This window comes from Notolepis coatsorum (genome assembly GCF_963971535.1).
Source record: "Notolepis coatsorum genome assembly, chromosome: 11".
NCBI lineage: Eukaryota > Metazoa > Chordata > Actinopteri > Aulopiformes > Paralepididae > Notolepis > Notolepis coatsorum.
In genome coordinates this window covers 107,688,313-107,702,202 of record NC_140175.1, presented here as the reverse complement: position 1 = coordinate 107,702,202, position 13,890 = coordinate 107,688,313, and the positions used below count along the sequence as shown (strand labels likewise).

Below are 13,890 nucleotides of genomic sequence, written 5' to 3'. Positions count from 1 at the left end.
TGAACACAGGAACTATAATGAACACAGGAACTATAATGACTGTAATGAACACAGGAACTGTAATGAACACAGGAACTATAATGACTGTAATGAACACAGGAACTATAATGAACACAGGAACTATAATGAATGTAATGAACACAGGAACTATAATGAACACAGGAACTATAATGACTGCAATGAACACAGGAACTATAATGAACACAGGAACTATAATGACTGTAATGAACACAGGAACCATAATGAACACAGGAACTATAATGAACACAGGAACTATAATGAACACAGGAACTATAATGAATGTAATGAACACAGGAACTATAATGAACACAGGAACTATAATGACTGTAATGAACACAGGAACTATAGTGAACACAGGAACTATAATGACTGTAATGAACACAGGAACTATAATGAACACAGGAACTATAATGACTGTAATGAACACAGGAACTATAATGAACACAGGAACTATAATGAACACAGGAACTATAATGACTGTAATGAACACAGGAACTATAATGACTGTAATGAACACATGAACTATAATGAACACAGGAACTATAATGAACACAGGAACTATAATGATTGTAATGAACACAGTAACTATAATGAACACAGGAACTATAATGAACACAGGAACTATAATGAACACAGGAACTATAATGAATGTAATGAACACAGGAACTGTAATGAACACAGAAACTATAATGAACACAGGAACTATAATGAACACAGGAACTATAATGACTGTAATGAACACAGGAACTGTAACAAACACAGGAACTATAATGAACACAGGAACTATAATGAACACAGGAACTATAATGACTGTAATGAACACAGGAACTGTAACAAACACAGGAACTATAATGAACACAGGAACTATAATGAACACAGGAACTATAATGACTGTAATGAACACAGGAACTATAATGAACACAGGAACTATAATGAACACAGGAACTATAATGACTGTAATGAACACAGGAACTAGAATTAACACAGGAACTATAATGAACACAGGAACTATAATGACTGTAATGAACACATGAACTATAATGAACACATGAACTAGAATGAACACAGGAACTATAATGAACACAGGAACTATAATGAACACAGGAACTGTAATGAACACAGGAACTATAATGCATGTAATGAACACAGGAACTGTAATGAACACAGGACCTATAATGAACACAGGAACTATAATGAACACAGGAACTATAATGACTGTAAAGAACACAGGAACTATAATGAACACAGGAACTATAATGAACACAGGAACTATAATGAACACAGGAACTATAATGACTGTAATGAACACAGGAACTATAATGAATGTAATGAACACAGTAACTGTAATGTACACATGAACTATAATGAACACAGGAACTATAATGAACACAGGAACTATAATGACTGTAATGAACACATGAACTATAATGACTGTAATGAACACAGGAACTATAATGACTGTAATGAACACAGGAACTATAATGAACACAGGAACTATAATGAACACAGGAACTATAATGACTGTAATGACCACATGAACTATAATGAACACAGGAACTATAATGACTGTAATGAACACAGGAACTATTATGAACACAGGAACTATAATGACTGTAATGAACACAGGAACTAGAATTAACACAGGAACTATAATAATGACTGTTCTTCACAGATGGAAGGAGTGGCAGCCAGGATTCCCCATGAGCATCGACGCCGACAGACACAGCGACTTGCCTCGAGACATCCAGTTCGATTACGAGAAGGGAGTGGACTTCATCCTGAATTACAGCAAGGCGTATGTACTCCTCTAACCCTAACCTCTAACCTCTAACCTCTAACCTCTAACCTCTAACCTCTAACCTCTAACCTTACCCCTAACTCCTCTACAGGACGTGTGGACCGGCCCATGGTCGCTGATGCAGTGTCACACAGCTGACGGCTCAGAGCTTTAACCTTTAACCTCAGAGCCTCTATAACGTGGACTTTTTAAAATCTGAATCAGAAAGGTCTTTATTGCCAAGTAGTTTGCACTTAGAAGGAATTTGATTTGGTTGTTTGGTTTGCGACATTAACAGACAGACAATTAAGGTAGAATTAAATAAAGGGTAGAATAAAATATAATATGGAATATAAACATAGTTAAAATAAAATAATAGAATATAATTATAAAATAAAATAAAATAGGCCAGGGCTGTACAGAGCTGTCTTTTCAACGTGTGAAGATTGTAGAGAGAGACCATCAGGAAGTGGACCCAGAGGAGTCTAAATGTTAAGATACAGTTCATTCTAAATGTTAAAGTTCATTCTAAATGTTAAGATTGTAACAGAGCAAGGCGGTCGGGTGGCGTAGCAGAGATTGCGCTCGTCACCAATGCAAGAGGCTGCGGTCTCGACTCCCGGAGTCAGCATTGCCCTGCGGCTTGGGCCGGTCGTCATACTAACTCGTTTGGCTGGGTTAGGGGGAGGGAAGTCGTGGGTGGTAATCTGGCGTTGTGGACAGCGACGCCTACAGGTCAGGTCTGGGCGTCTGCTCAGTGAAAGGCAGGAAATGGTGAAGGCAGCGTGACCTCCCACGCGTTACGCTTCACCAATGAGAGTCCTCGCTGCCAGGTGAAAAAAGAGCCACTGGCTGTCTCTGCATGTGTCGGAGGAAGCATGCGGTGGACTTCAGGGTTCCCCTGTACCGACCAGTAGGGGGAACATGCGCACAACAACCAGGTAGGGGAGGGGGGGAATTGGCATAACGACTAAATTGGAATGGGGAAAAAAATTTAAAATCAGGCGGAGAAAAAGAGGATTAAAAAAATATATATATTGTAGCAGCAACCTGCCTGGTAAAAGTGCGCCTGTCCCTTTAGGGCTGTCAATTACTGATGCGCTCTATGGGCTCTGATAGCGGATAGGAGGAGAGACTGTAACTGTAGATTGGATTATCGATGAAACCTTACTTGGTCCCAAGAAAAGGGTCTTGTGTATTATTGGGTTAGGACATTTACTGTACATTGGAGGGGGTTGGGTTAGGACATTTACAGGGGCCAGTTTCGAATTGCAGTCTCCCGTAGGTGCTCTCTTTTGGTTTTGAAAGTGGGTAGTGATTCACATTCCTTTACAGCTGTGGGTAGGGCGTTTAGTCCCTTGTTTGAGCCGAATCTGGGTTTAACATGGTTTGTGGAGCTCACTCTGGTGTCTACTAGTGGATCTACTATTGGATCTACTTTATCTGTGGATGGTTTTGTGAATAAATCTCCATTATGCTTCAATTACTGTGTGTTTATTGTATAGCAATAAGGTTGGGTGAATTCGGCCATTGTAAAAACGCATTACATCACTTAAAGTTGTGTGTCGGGCCTAACAACCACCCCTAGGCATGATCTAATTCGTATAACACACTCCTGCACGTGATGTAATGCTTAATTACACCTGGGTAAAACAGAGTCCATTCTCTTCGGTTCAAATAACAAACTCAGCAAGACCGACGGCTTCTCAGTTACAGTGGGTGACAATATTGTCACAAGGAAAGATGAAATTACCTACCTGGGCTCCATCCTAGAGGCAAATCTTTCCTGTGACAAAATGGCAACCAATGTAATCAAAAAAGTCAACCAACGAACTAGATTCTTGTACCGGATCTCCTCACTGGTAAACAAGAATACCCTGAAGACTCTGGCAGGAGCACTCATTCAAGGGTACTACGACTATGCTTGCACCTCATGGTACCAAAGCACCTCAAATGCACTAAAAACAAGATTACAAACATCACAAAACAAACTGGTCAGACTACTGCTTGACCTTACTCCTAAAACCCACCTCACCCCTGCCAACTTTGACTACCTAGGATGGCTTAGAGTAGACGACAGAGTACAGTAACTTGCAATGGGCCTGGTCTACAAGATACACTACACCACTAAGGTACCCATGTACATGTCGAAATACTTCCCAAAGGTCAGTGAATACCACAACCACAACACCAGAGGGAGCTCCACAAATCATGTTAAACCCAGATTCGGCTCAAACAAGGGACTAAACATGTTTCGCAATTATGCCACAACAATGTGGAACGCCCTCCAAAGCTGTAAAGGAATGTGAATCACTACCCACTTTTAAAACCACTTTCAAGGAGCACCTACGGTAGACTGCAATTCGAAACTGACCCCGGTAAATGTCCAAACCCCCCTCCCCACACCCAACCCCCTCCAATGTACAGTTTCTTCTCCCTCGAATGTATATATTTTCTTTTAGGATCTTTAAACAGTACTGTCTATCTGTATGTCATGTATGTCATAAATGTCATTATGAATTGAAAATGAGGGACCCTGATGTAAACAAGACAAAAGTATTTTTCTGGTCTGCATTCCCTTTGTGTGTATTGAGCCGTACTGTATTGTACCCATTCTGCAATCTGTTAATAAAGTTTTAAATCAATCAATCAATCAATCAATACTATAACTGTTCACTTTTATAGTAAATATGTTCTTAAACATTCAAACTGTGATAATATGAAAAAAAGTATTTTATGCGATCTGACTTACATGACTTGTGGGCACGGTCACATTTAGATCAGAGTTTTACTACATGACTTGTGGGCACGGTCACATTTAGATCAGAGTTTTACTACATGACTTGTGGGCACGGTCACATTTAGATCAGAGTTTTACTACATGACTTGTGGGCACGGTCACATTTAGATCAGAGTTTTACTACATGACTTGTGGGCACGGTCACATTTAGATCAGAGTTTTACTACACCATGCAGCTGATTTACTTCCTCTATACGACCCGTCTCTCTTTTCTCACATTTATTGATCTTCGGTTTTGAAACGTACGATTTGAGCCACAAGCGTTAAGCCGATATGACGTGATCATCAAGGGAAAGGTGATGGTACGATAAGATAAGATAAGATATTCCTTTATTGATCCCCTTGGGGAAATGTGGGCGTCCTAGCAGGTACAGGTAAGGGCAGGGTAATAGCAGCATGGTGGAGGGGGTGGGGAGGTACAGGTATGGGCAGGGTAATAGCAGCATGGGGGAGGGGGGAGGGGAGGTACAGGTATGGGCAGGGTAATAGCAGCATGGTGGAGGGGGGAGGGGAGGTACAGGTATGGGCAGGGTAATAGCAGCATGGGGGAGGGGGGAGGGTAGGTACAGGTATGGGCAGGGTAATAGCAGCATGGGGGAGGGGGGAGGGGAGGTACAGGTAAGGGCAGGGTAATAGCAGCATGGTGGAGGGGGGAGGGGAGGTACAGGTAAGGGCAGGGTAATAGCAGCATGGGGGAGGGGGGAGGGGAGGTACAGGTATGGGCAGGGTAATAGCAGCATGGGGGAGGGGGGAGGGGAGGTACAGGTATGGGCAGGGTAATAGCAGCATGGTGGAGGGGGGAGGGGAGGTACAGGTAAGGGCAGGGTAATAGCAGCATGGTGGAGGGGGGAGGGGAGGTACAGGTATGGGCAGGGTAATAGCAGCATAGTGGAGGGGGGTGGGGAGGCACAGGTATGGGCAGGGTAATAGCAGCATGGTGGAGGGGGGAGGGGAGGTACAGGTAAGGGCAGGGTAATAGCAGCATGGTGGAGGGGGGAGGGGAGGTACAGGTAAGGGCAGGGTAATAGCAGCATGGTGGAGGGGGGAGGGGAGGTACAGGTAAGGGCAGGGTAATAGCAGCATGGTGGAGGGGGGAGGGGAGGTACAGGTATGGGCAGGGTAATATCAGCATGGTGGAGGGGGGAGGGGAGGTACAGGTAAGGGCAGGGTAATAGCAGCATGGGGGTGGGGAGGTACAGGTAAGGGCAGGGTAATAGCAGCATGGTGGAGGGGGTGGGGAGGTACAGGTATGGGCAGGGTAATAGCAGCATGGGGGAGAGAGGTATAGGTATGGGCAGGGTAATAGTAGAAAGACACATATAGGCAATCCAATTAGATAAACAGTGTAAACAATATAATTAACTCTGAATATAAAAATGCAGATGAGGGTCTGTATGCCCTATCGGTTATATTATACGTAAATATGGGCAATAAAGAATTATAATCTGTAAAAGTAAACCGTATACACAAGGTACCGTAACTGGCATGATATACGTCAGATATCTATATCTATACTATATATACGTTGTAGTCCGTGCAGGTTTTGGTGGTTAAGAGTCAGACACACTTAACTTGTCAATATTCCGATGTACAGTTTTGCTTGTACAGTTGTACAGTGTTTCCCCCCCCCCCCCCCCCCCCCACCCACCCAACCTCCTCCAATGTACAGTTTTTACGTCAAATGTATATACTCTCTTTTCTGGACTCTTTTTGTATCACAAACAGTACTGTATTTGCATCTGGTATGTCATAAATGTATAGATGTAGCAGTACTGTTCTATCTGTATGTCGTGTATGTTCATATATGTCCTGATGGATTGAAAATGGGGGACCCTGATGTAAACAAGACGAAAGTCTTTCTCTGGTCTGCATCCCCTTAACAATTGTGTGTATTGAGCCGTACTGTATTGCCATTCTGCAATCTGTTAATAAAGTTTTCAATCAATCAATCAATACACCCCCCCCCCCCCCCCCCCCCCGTTTATTTGGACGGGACAATGCAAAATTAATGAACACTGTGGAGTGTAAAAATTGCCGGATTTAGCACGAGGCTAATTTCCATCCGTTGTCCCCAAACATAAAAACTGGACTCATAGAAACAGTAAGAAATGTACAAATACATAACAGCATGTCACATGTGTTCACATGACTGGTTGGACTTCAGCAATTTTTTTAGTTGCCCTCTAAAAGAAGCAAGGGTGGGGCTTTCCCTTATGGAAATGGGGAGACTGTTCCATGTTTGATTGCCTTTTATGGACAGGACGTTTTGGCCAAACGTGGTCAGTCTACTTTGGACCATGCAGTCACCTCTGGTGTCTGACCTGGTGCAGAGGCCAGTGTTTATTTTTTTGTAGATGAATTCCTGTACAGGAGGGGGAGCTAGTCCATGTAGGCATTTGTAGATGAAACAAGAGCTTTTTAAGACTTTGACATTTTCAAAGCTCAAAAAGCTATATTGTTTCAAAATATTGCAATGGTGGTATGCCAATGGTTTCCTGGCAAATACCTTGATGGCTCTATGATAAAGCTGTTCGATGTGTTTCATGACAGTGACACCAGCAAATGACCAGTTTGTGAAGCAGTATTCAATATGTGAGAATATCATGCAATGAAGATACGTTTTGGCAGCATCAACTGTTAAAAAAGGCCGGATTTGTCTAAAATTAACTAAATTGAAATTAATTGTGCGTTTAACTTTTTAGACATGTTTCTTAAAGGATAGGTTCGAGTCCAAGATGATGCCGAGGTACTTGGAATGGGAAACCAATTCCAGTTCCCCCCCCCCAAAAACACATTAGATCTTGTGATTCTGACTGGTCGTTTGCTGAACATCATGCATACCGTTTTTTTTTGTATTTAGCAGTACAAATCAATCAATCAATCAATCAAAGTCAGACATTCCTAAGAGTTCTTGAGTTCTGCAGCCGTTAGTTGCATGATGATGATGATGATGATGATGATAATGATGATGATGATGATGATGATGATGATGCATGCTCAACAACAATAACACTATATGTAACAAAACCATCAAATACACTCACAGCACACACATCCACATGTACACACTCACTTTAAATAAACAACTCACTGTAGCACCCACTTTACCCACTTTAGACACTTTAACACACTTTATATTTATTGGTAAAGAGATTTGCACTACAATTCATACCTCATTGCACCTTACCCTACGTTGTACCTCATCCCATTTCTGCATTGTTCTGTATACTGTATTGTATTGTAACTCAATTACAAAATGTTTTCTACTCTGTATTGTATATTGTATATAATAACACTTTTATTTACACTTTGTTGACGTACTTTTAACTTTCTATTTGATACTTTATCTATTTTTTATTAGGGATGCTCGATATTGGCTTTTTTACAGATACCGATATACCGATATTGTCCAACTCTTAATTTCCGATACCGATTTCAACCGATATCAACTGATACCGATATATGCAGGGTTTCCCCCCCAAAAAATTGAATAATTTCAGGTAATTAACCCTTTGATCGCCATGCTTAAATGCATACTTTACCATCCTTCGCCAGCCCTATTTAACATGGAGAAGTTCCCCTTCTTTGCAGGGCTATAACTTTTTAAATTGTATTGCTAAATTGACATTACTATGGCCCATTCAACGTCCTATATCTATTGTTCAGGGTGTAGCAACGTTATACTTTTTCATTCACATATTCATACTAAAATACGGTCTAAAGTATAAGTATGTTTTTATCGTTTTCTGCAGCGTTCTCCAGAACGCGATTTATAGCTCCAAATGCATTATATTGATGATGAAATACAGTTTGATAGGAATATGCGCGAGATAAAAAATTTCAAATGGACGTACTTCTAGAAGTTACTACGTATGATCTGATGATGACCGGATGGGGGGGGGGTCGTTTATAATTCCGTGGCCAACGTTAGATGATTCATCTAGTGTGGGTGATATGATCATTAGAGCAGTTAGTATCGAAGATGTTAAAAAATAACGTTGAATCTTACCGTAGCTTCCTCGCGCCGTTGGGCGATGAGCATGGAAATATTCCTATTATGGGATGTAGAAATATTCTATCCATTTCCAGGTTGTATAATAGTATATACGTCCAAATCATGTTGTTTATCGAGTTATTGGTAACGGATTGCTATCCGTTGTGATCAGCTCGAGTCCTGAGACTATTAGCGAGTGATCGGACCGAATTGAAATGAGCACCAGCTTTCATTTCCTGTTTCCGCCCTGGGCGATCCGCCGATCGGCCACCAGATGGCGCTCTTGAACCGTTGGAGAGTTGAGAGGGGCTCAACAGTAGATCTCAAGTCTCCGGGGGAGAAATATGATTTCGAAATATTTTATACACAGATTTTTGAAATATTGATATCAAAGGCGTGGTACAGCGTCTTTGGCAGAATGAGCATGGCAGGGAAAGACGTCCTACAGCTTTTTTTGGCGATTAAAGGGTTAACATTACATATCTCTTGTTGTGGAATTAACACAACATTATGCATACTTTTGACAATAAATAAAATCAGAATTAGTTCTTACTTGCTTGCCTGGGTAAATAAAGGTTATAGAAATGTAAAACCGATACCGATATTTTCCGATATCACATTTTAATGCCGATATCGGCCGATAATATCGGTAGGCCGATAATATCGGACATCCCTAATTTTTATCTAGCACACTCTCAGGAGCATAACAGAAAAAAAGCATTTCATATAAAAGTATTCTGTATTTTTGTATGACAACTAATAAAGAAACTTGAACTAGAAACTTGATGATGATGATGATATTGTTCTCTCCCTCAGGATAGAGAACCTGTGCATGAACCAGTTTATGCATATGTTCCAGTCCTCCTGGGGTGACTTCGCTGACTTCGAGACGATCTTCGTCAGAATCAAGAACACGATCTCAGGTCTGCCTCAGCCGTGAACAACCTCTCCCACCCTAACCCTAACCCTCTCCCATCTAACCCTAACCCTCTCCCATCTAACCCTCTCCCATCTAACCCTAACCCGCTCCCAGGTCACGTGTATGGTATATAACACAAGTAGGGCTGTACCGAATGTCATTTTTTAACATTCGAAGGTTCGATTGAAGTATTCGAACGAAGCTTCGAATGTCTATACAATTTTTTTTACTTTTAAACTAAATCCTCAATTTGAATAAAGTGATTAATCTGATTAAATGAGTCTTTTCCTTTTATTAAATCAACTTTCTTTAATGAATATAAATCATCAGTTTCGTCAACATAAATAATCCAATAAGGGCGCGGTTGGTATGAAAGTGATGGTGACGTCTTATAGTATAATACTATAATATTAGTGTAGCCTAATCTTTAACTGCAACTGTGAAGAAAACCACCATTGGTTTAAACAGATTGAATAGACAAAATATATTAATATTTTATAAAAAATAAAAAAAATCGAATGTTGATTTAGAATTCGAATGTCAACATTATGATCGAAGCTTCGAAGCATTCGGTACAGCCCTAAACACAAGTAAATCAGATTCACATGATGTGGTCCTAAATCAGATACAGGTCTCACCACTGAATTAAATCAAATCAAATCACATTTATTTGTACGGCCCGACAACACACGTTAATGTCCCCATGGGCCGCACATGTCTTCTTTAAACAAGTCAAGAAGAAACATCACAATAATTCAAGAACAAAACAAGGACACCATAAGGTCCAAAAAACTTTTAAATAAATGCAGAATTCAACTTATAAATTAAACTGTGACTTCATTGTCCTCCATGTTCACGTCCATCTTCTTTATTGTTCATTTGCGTATAATCGGTTAGTTCAGGAGTGTGACCAGTTCACACTGGAATACGAAATTGTGTGACATTTACACATTTGGAGACTCCCAAGTGGCCATTTTGTAAAAACGCATAGACATACCATTAGAAATAGTGTAAAACACTCATTTTCTGTGGTATTGTTATCAACTTTGGACCTGTACCAGATAAGGCTTTAGGCTATTGTGTCTTCCAGGTCATACCTATCAGCTGGAACCTGTAAGAGGCCTCTGTTTGCAAGATAATTCAAATGGAATAAGAAAAAATACCTGTAAAACCTTAACTTAACTTAAAAATTCAAAAAGCACTCAGAGTGATTCTTCCTGTTATGGATGACAATTCAGAATGTTTCCTTTCAAAAGAGACCAGACTCATGCATGTGCTATAAGTATAAAGTATAATAAATTGCAGATTACCTTGGGTATGCAATTTTCAGGCGTTTTGAAACGTTTTGCAACATGAAAATATTCGCAATTAATCATAAAAAATAAATCGCCAAATTTTATTTCAACCAAAAATGCTTAAACAATAATGTTAGTTTAAGTTTAAGTTTATTTGGATCCCCATTAGCCACAGCAGTGCTGGGGCTATTCTTCCTGGGGTCCATAACACATAAAATACAGTTACAGACGTATACACTCACAACATTTACATGTCATACAGACAATTAAAACAACAATAAAAACCCTTATACACTCATAACATTTACATGACATACAGACCATTAAAACAACAATAAAAACCCTTCTACACTCACAACATTTACATGTCATACAGACAATTAAAACAACAATAAAAACCCTAATCAAATTCATAATACAATATAAAAATACAAAATTATACAATATTTTAACAATATATCCCTATCAGACACATGCCTTTTCATCCATATATACCTATCTATTTATCAGACACATACATTTTAATTTACGTACACACTATCTATTAGGGAATGTCAATTTCTTTGGTTGAAAATGTTGTTTTACCAAGATTTTGAAACGGCATTTACTATTCTCCTGCTTAACATGTCTGGGAAGAGAGTTCCATTCCTGCATACCACGGAACATGACAGTTTGCTTCATTGCATTCGACCTCACTTTTGGAAGTGTAAAACCTTGTGCAGAAGCATGTCTGGTGGAATGGTTGTGTCTGTCAAGACTTATTGACAAATTGTTATATAAAATTGAGGGGATCTTTGTAACAAAAATATTCCTAGTGAATACAAGGAGTGAGCAGAGTAATTTATGTTTGACAAGTAACCAAGTTAAACAACTGTGCATCGCTGCAACATTAGTTCTGTACTCACAGCGAAGCGCTATACGTGCTGCTTTGTTTTGTACCATTTGTAATTTTTTCAGTTTACTCGTCGTTACATTCAACCATACTGCAGGACAATAGTCAAGATTTGACAAAACCAGAGCTTGAATGACCTGTTTGATAGAATTTAGTGGTAACAAATGAGCACATCTTTTAACAACAGAAATCCCTCTTCCCATTTTCACTACTATATTGTTTATATGGTGTGACCATGACAATTTACTGTCTAATGTTACCCCTAGGAGTTTAGTCTCCTGGACTTGATTAATTACCACATCACTTATCAAAAGTTTCAAGACTGGGTTCGTTCTTAGAGTATGGTTTGAACCGAAAATGATGCTACTTGTCTTTGATATGTTTAGAACTAGTTTGTTATTCTTTATCCATTCCATCACTGATTGCAACTCTGCCTTTAGGACCGTATTTAATTCATTGGCTGTTGAGGCTGATGTGTAAATCGTTGAATCATCTGCATACATAGAAATATAGGACTTATTTAGGACAAGAGGCATGTCATTTGTAAATATGGTGTAGAGCAAAGGCCCAAGGCAACTTCCTTGGGGTACTCCACACCTTACCATTTTAACTTCTGAGTAACTCCCATTAAAAAAAACTATTTGTTTCCGGTTTGCTAAATAAGTTTGCATCCAAGATAGTGCAGATGAGGAGAAACCGTAACATTCAAGTTTTTTAAGTAAGAATTTGTGATCTATGATGTCGAATGCTGCAGTAAAATCAAGCAAGACAGCTCCAACCATTTTCTTTTTATCTATCTCTTTCAGCCAATCATCCGTCATTTGGGTTAAAGCAGTCGCTGTTGAATGTCCTTCACGATATGCATGTTGAAAATCAGTGGTCAATGTGTTAAAAGAAAAGTAGCTTTTAATCTGTTCACTTACTATTCTTTCCATCAGTTTACTCAAAACTGGCAGTAAACTTATGGGACGACTATTAGATCCTGAGAATGGCAATTTCAAATTTTTTGGCAGTGGTATTACTTTGGCAGTTTTCCACTGTTGCGGATACAAACATTCACTAAAGGATTGATTTATAATATGACAGATAGCAGGGGCAATTAAATCAGGGACCAATTTCAGAAGTTTCCCGTCAAGACCGTCAACACCTGGTGGTTTGTTTTTAGTGGTACTTAACATATGTTCTACATTACTTATAGTCACGCTATCAAAATTAAATTGACAATTTTTATCTTTCATTATTTTATTCTTTATTAATAAATAAGATTTTCCATTATCTATTGTTTGCATATTATTCCTTAAATTATCTACTTTTCCAATAAAATAATTGTTAATATGATTAGCAATCTCAACTGGTTTGGTGAGGAATTTTCCTTCTGTTTCTAGAAAGGATGGGGTAGGTTTCTTATTCCTGCCCATTATTTCATTTAGAGTATTCCATAATAATTTACGGTCATTTTTTATATAATTAAACCTATTTTCATAATACAATTTCTTCTTCTTTTTATTACATTTTGTAACAACATTTCTTAATTTACAATATACCTCCCAGTCTGATTTATAACCTGATGTATTTGCTATTAATTTAGCTCGATTACGTTCTATCATATATTCTTTTAGTTCAGCATCCAACCATGGTGTTCTGACGCTTCTGACGGTAAACTTTCTCAATGGTGCATGTTTGTGATAGTGATAGAAGGGAACTCATTTTGTGCAAATAAATGGAAAGCCTTTCAATTTCCATGCGGCAGAATTGTTACAAAAAAAATCCATTTTCCCAGTGATAAATCCCTATACGGGTGGAACAACCAGTGACATCAGACTACACCTCCCACGTCATGCAGCACCGGGAGGAGGACTAACCCTACTCTAACCCTATTCCTCAGAGTACGTCATGCAGCACCGGGAGGAGGACTAACCCTACTCTAACCCTATTCCTCAGAGTACGTCATGCAGCACCGGGAGGAGGACTAACCCTACTCTAACCCTATTCCTCAGAGTACGTCATGTGGCACCGGGAGGAGGACTAACCCTACTCTAACCCTATTCCTCAGAGTACGTCATGCAGCACTGGAAGGAGGACTGGATGTTCGGTTACCAGTTCCTGAATGGCTGCAACCCGGTGGTCATCGAGAAATGCAAGAAGATCCCAGAGAAGTTCCCCGTTACACATGAGATGGTGGCCAAATGTCT

At 39.6% G+C, this 13,890-nt stretch overlaps 1 protein-coding gene across 1 annotated transcript in view; it reads left to right on the top strand.

The window, feature by feature from the left end:
• Window positions 1–13,890, top strand: part of LOC311236922 (polyunsaturated fatty acid 5-lipoxygenase-like) — a 94,194-nt gene that overhangs the window by 18,904 nt on the left and 61,400 nt on the right. Inside the window, exons 5-7 of the mRNA XM_084324718.1 lie at window positions 1,694–1,816; window positions 9,409–9,515; window positions 13,752–13,890. The exon at window positions 13,752–13,890 is cut by the window's right edge and continues 34 nt beyond it. Coding sequence (XP_084180844.1) covers window positions 1,694–1,816; window positions 9,409–9,515; window positions 13,752–13,890 — 369 coding nt within the window. The remainder of the gene's footprint in view (window positions 1–1,693; window positions 1,817–9,408; window positions 9,516–13,751) is intronic.